The sequence below is a fragment of the Primulina tabacum genome, chromosome 9 (genome assembly GCF_025594145.1).
Source record: "Primulina tabacum isolate GXHZ01 chromosome 9, ASM2559414v2, whole genome shotgun sequence".
NCBI classification, from domain to species: Eukaryota; Viridiplantae; Streptophyta; class Magnoliopsida; order Lamiales; family Gesneriaceae; genus Primulina; species Primulina tabacum.
In genome coordinates this window covers 4,939,480-4,945,039 of record NC_134558.1, presented here as the reverse complement: position 1 = coordinate 4,945,039, position 5,560 = coordinate 4,939,480, and the positions used below count along the sequence as shown (strand labels likewise).

General features: G+C 40.6%; 1 protein-coding gene across 1 annotated transcript; it reads right to left on the bottom strand.

Moving 5' to 3' along the window:
* Nucleotides 1-1,053: 1,053 nt before the first annotated feature.
* On the bottom strand, nt 1,054-5,355 carry LOC142556879 (uncharacterized). The gene is made up of 7 exons (XM_075668376.1): nt 4,848-5,355; nt 4,405-4,773; nt 3,695-4,218; nt 3,102-3,522; nt 2,473-2,618; nt 1,823-2,148; nt 1,054-1,339 (listed from the first exon to the last, which is right to left on the bottom strand). The coding sequence occupies exons 1-7, from the start codon at nt 5,353-5,355 to the stop codon at nt 1,054-1,056; spliced, it is 2,580 nt and encodes an 859-aa protein (XP_075524491.1).
* Between the last annotated feature and the right edge of the window lie 205 nt (nt 5,356-5,560).

The following is a 5,560-nucleotide window of genomic DNA, read 5'->3' as shown; positions in this document are numbered from 1 at the left end:
TATATATCATGAATGGAATTTGAAAGGAGTCAACGTCATAAAATCATCAAAATACATACATATTGGATCATGTGATGCTTTTAAGAAATGATTCCACTTACAACCCAATACACAAATGCTTGCTAAGTTCTTGAGGGATTCCTACAACACAATAATAATAATAATACCATCAATCATTATATTAACAATCTTAGCTCAACACTCAAACCAAACAACCCAATGTCTTTCCTTCAATCACTAAACCAAGAAATAAGCTTTCTTACCTTGCTCCTAAACTCTTGAGGAGAAGAACTTATAATCTCCAAGCAAGGATTAAGGTTTCAATCAAAGATTAATGTCTTGGAAGAAGTTGGATTGAAGGAGAAAAGAGGAACCCTAGCTGCCAAACCGTGAGAAGAGAAAAGGAAGAGAAGGGAAATGAGGAAAAATTACTTTCAACCGATTATATGCCTTCCCAACATGTGTAGCTCTATGTCTTGGCTTGCATCTCCAATTGGCCTCATGTCATTTGAAGGTTTGAGTAAAAAGTTATGCTCAATCTCCCAACATGTGTCACTGGAAGAACGACGATACACATGATACACTTTGGGGCGCTTTTGGCTTGTCTTCCACAATGATTTGAACAAAACTCAAAACATTAAAATTATAGTCTTATGTCTTATCTTTCTATTGGAAGTAGCCTGACATCATTCGGATCAATATACAAAACATTATGCTAAAAACCACAACTACTGCCATAGTTTCATACCGTTTCAGCACTTCTATTACCTATTTGACTAAAGATCAACTTTCTATTCTACCCATACATTCTCTATTTCATTCCATATCATTCAATACCACTCATATCATATCTTGAAGCCATAAACCATCACCATTACATCACATATCCCAAACGATCTTCATAATAAACCATAAAAGGAATAAGAAACATACTTAATCATAATCATTACCTTATATCATAAACATACGAATGTCTGGGCATTACAATTCTCCCCTCCTTAAGAGATTTCGTCCCCGAAATTGACATTACTTTGCGAATAACTCAGGATATTGCTATTTCATTTCCTCCTCTGGCTCCCACGTTGCTTTTTCAACCAACTGATTACGCCAAAGAATCTTGATAATGCCGATCTCCTTATTCATCAGTACTTTAACCTTGCGATCTAAAATCTGGATTGGTACTTCTTGATAAGTCAAGTTCGGCATCAGGTCCAACGGTTCACGTCTGAGAACATGGGAAGGGTTCGAGATGTACTTCATGAGCATTGAGACGTGAAATACATTCTGGACTCTATCCAAGTCCGGCGGTAAATCTAAACGATATGCTCTTTCTCCAATCCTGTCGAGAATTTCAAATGGGCCGATAAATCTTGGGCTCAGCTTTCCTTTCCTACCAAATCTCATAATGCCTTTGAGAGGAGCAATTTTGACAAATACATGATCTCAAACTTCAAACTTCAAAGGCCTTCTTCGGTTATCGGCATAACTTTTCTGTCTGGATTGGGCCGTTTTCATTCTATCCCGAATTAAAGCAATCACATCAGCTGACTGTTGGACCAATTTTGGTCCTAACATCTTTCTTTCACCGACTTCATCCCAGTTCAACGGTGACCTACATCTTCTGCCGTACAATGCCTCTTATGGTGCCATGCCAATCATCGCTTGATAATTATTGTTATATGTAAATTCCGCAAGTGGCAATTTAGAATTCCAGCTACCAGAAAAATCAATCGTGCAGGCTCGTAGCCTATCTTCAAGAATCTGAATCACCCTCTCTGACTGCCCGTCACTCTGAGGATGATATGCTGTGCTAAAAGCCAACCTGGTGCCCAAGGCTCTGTGCAACCTCTTCCAGAATTCATAAGTAAACCTTGGGTCACGATCAGATGCAATTGACATAGGGATACCATGAAGTCTCACAATCTCAGATACATAGACTTCAGCATACTGGTTCATTGTAAACGTCGTCTTGACCGGATGAAAATGAGCCGACTTGGTTAACCTGTCAACAATCACCCAGATGGAGTTGTAACCCTTTGGTATTCTTGGAAGTCCCATTTCGAAGTCCATAGTGATGTACTCCCACTTCCACTGAGGTATTGGGAGGGATTGCAAAGTTCCAGCAGCTCTTTGATGCTCAATCTTTACCTGCTGACATGTTAAACATTCGGATATAAACTTTGCAATATCACTTTTCATACCTGGCCACCAGTATAGACGTCGGAGATCCTGATACATCTTGGTGCTACCTGGATGTATCGAGTATGGCGTGGTATGAGCCTCTGTCAAAACATCCCGTCAAATGTCATCACCACTGGGAACACATATCCGACCTCTAAACGTTAACAAATCATCAGTGTTCATTGCAAACTCTGTATTTCCTTTCTCATCGGCTTTGGATCGCAGTTCCATCAATTGATTGTCATTAGGCTGCTCGCGTCATATCCTATCTGTCAACGTAGGTCGAATAACCAAAGCTGAAAGTCTAGCGATGGTCCCTTGCTCTACTATAGGAATCTCGCTCCTCTGAAGATCCAATAACAACGGCTTTTGAATCAATGAGCTCAAAGAAGAAACTGACTTGCAGCTCAAAGCATCTGCAACGACGTTTGCTTTACCTAGGTGATAGCTAATGATCACATCATAATCTTTCAAAAGTTCTAACCACCTCCTCTGCCGCATATTGAGTTTTTTCTGTGAGAATAGATATTTCAAGCTCTTGTGGTCTGTTAAAACTTCACATTTCTCGCCATACAGATAATGCCTCCATATTTTCAAAGCGAAGACCACAGCCGCCAATTAAAGATCGTGGGTGGGATAATTTTTCTCATAGTCCTTCAACTGACGAGAAGCATAAGCGATTACTTTCCCACACTGCATCAGTACAGCTCCAAGTCCCATCTTTGAAGCATCAGTGTATACAATAAATTCTTCTGTGCCGCACGAAAGTGCTAGGATAGTGGCTGATGTCAACTTGTCTTTCAATACTTGAAATCCGTGTTGGCACTCGTTTGTCCACTCAAAATTCACCGCTTTCCTCATCAGATTGGTTCATGCCAGGGCTATTTTGGAGAAATTAGCAATAAAACGTCGATAATAACCTGCCAAACCAAGAAAACTACGCTCCTCGGAGACTGTCGTAGGAATAGGCCATTGTTTAATCGCTTCAATCTTCATGGGATCCACTGCAATGCCGTCTCTCGAAATGATATGGCCCAGAAATGATGCTTGCTCTAACCAGAATTCACATTTTTTTAACTTTGCGTATAACTGCTTTTCCCTCAATAACTGCAATACAGTTCTGAGATGCTCGGCATGAAGTTCCCGAGTCTTGGAATAAATCAGGATATCGTCAATTAAAACGATAACGAAGCTATCCACATATGGCTTGAAGACCCGGTTCATTAGATCCATAAAGACAGACGGAGCGTTCGTCAACCCGAATGACATGACTAAGAACTCATAATGGCCATACCTTGTTCTGAATGCAGTTTTAGGGATGTCAGCTTCCCTAACTTTCAGCTGATAACCAGAACGCAGATCGATCTTTGAAAACACTGTCGCTCCCTGCAGCTGATCAAAAAGATCGTCAATCCTCAGCAATGGATATTTATTCTTGATCATGGCTTTGTTGATTTTTTTTGTAATCAATGCATAACCGCAAAGATCCATCTTTCTTTTTGACAAATAAAACCGGAGATCCCCGCGGAGAAGAACTCGGACGAATAAAGCCTTTGTCTAATATATCCTGCAACTGATTCTTCAGCTCCTTCATTTCATTCGGGGCCATACGGTAAGGAGCTTTTGAAATCGGAGCAGTACCTGGAACCACGTCAATCACAAACTCAACTTCACTGTCAGGTGGTAATCCAGGCACATCATCTGCAAATACATCAGGAAAATCCCGAACTACCTCAATCTCATTCAACTTCATCGTCATCTCAGTATTCACATCTATCACAGCAGGTAAAAACCTCTGACACCCCTTTGATAACATTTCTTGAGCTTTGAGACAAGAAATACAAGGAGTGCCCAACGAAATACCTGAACTCTGGAAAATCCCGCTATCATCATCTTCTGTAGGAAATCGCACCGTCTTAGCCACGCAATCAATAACGGCACGATATGACGATAGCCACTCAATTCCCAAAATAACATCAAACGCCACCATGAGAATAATAATAAGATCAACAAAATAGATTTTCTCATTAACTTGAACTGTACAACCTTAAAGAATACTAGAAGGCCATATTTCGTCTCCCGATGGCAACAAAATACTATAGTGGAGGGGTTCATAAGATGGAACAACATTCAAGGAGCGCAAAAAAATTTCAGACATAAAAAAATGCGTAGCACCAGTGTGAATCAATGTAATAGCGGCCTTGCCTGAAATTAAGATAGTACCTGATATAACAGAAGAATCAGGATTTGCGCCTTCTTTGGTCATTAAGAAGATTCTGCCTTGAACCCTGTCATTCCCTTTCTCACCCTTTACTGGGCAATTTTTGATGATGTGTCCAACACCTCCACAATGAAAGCATCGATTACTTCCAACCAAACACTCACCTGTATGCATTTTGCCACATTTTGGACATACAGGTCGATCATACGCAGGCGGTGGCATAGGAGCTTTGGGTCGATGCTCCTCTTTCTCTTTGCCTATGAACTTACCCTTACCCTTCCATCCAGATACTTGGCCCTTAGCAGAAAAATCTTGGCGCTTCAACTGTCTTTCTCTTTCAATTTCCTTTTCGTGCTGCTCAGCCATCCTTGCTTTTTCAACAATCTCTTTATATGAAGCAGCTTTTGACATTCGAACGTTTTTTTTTTAATTTCAGCCCGAACACCTCTAAGAAAATGTTCTCCCTTTTCGATGTCATTGCTGGCCAGATATGGGGCAAACTGACACCCCTCTTCAAATTTGAGAATATACTCTTGCATTGACATATTTCCTTGCTTCAGTTCTAGAAATTCCTTCACTTTCTGACTTCGAACATCTCGAGGAAAATATTTGTGGTAGAATAAATCTTTAAACTCCTGCCACTTGAGTGCCGAGACATTAACTGGTATCTTGGTGGCGTCCCACCAAGTCCTCACCGTCTTCATCAGTAGAAAAATGGCACAGCTAACTCGATCTTTATCATCAAACTGAAAGTAATCATATATAGCCTCCACAGCTTTTACCCATTCCAAGGCGACCATGGGATCAGTGCTACCATCAAATTCTGGTGGCTTCATCTTACGAAATCTTTCGTATGCGCCTTCACTACTGGGCTCGGGCTTCACTTGCTCTCTCTCTCTCTCTCCCTCGCCCTGCATTCTGCATCCATAAGAGCTCCTGAATTTGCTCGCCATGTACCTTGGCATGTTCTTTCAGTAACTTGCTAAATTCACCAACCACTCTGGATGATGAACTATCCTCCACTTCTGGTGCTTTACGTTTAGGTGGCATGATCATATAATACATATTAGTTTAAAACCATTTCCACACATTACATATCATAATTATTGAGGCTACACATCCATATTATATCAAATGATGCAGGTACATACATACTGA

What these genes read in the sequence shown, in the direction of transcription:
- LOC142556879 (XM_075668376.1), bottom strand. Translation starts at nt 5,355, where the DNA reads ATGGCGAGCAAATTCAGGAGCTCTTATGGATGCAGAATGCAGGGCGAG. An exon ending in GGGAGAACATTTTCTTAGAG is followed by an intron (nt 4,774 to 4,847) that starts GTGTTCGGGCTG and finishes TTGTTGAAAAAG; the next exon opens with CAAGGATGGCTGAGCAGCAC. An exon ending in TAGTTTTCTTGGTTTGGCAG is followed by an intron (nt 2,619 to 3,101) that starts GTTATTATCGAC and finishes GCTATCACCTAG; the next exon opens with GTAAAGCAAACGTCGTTGCA.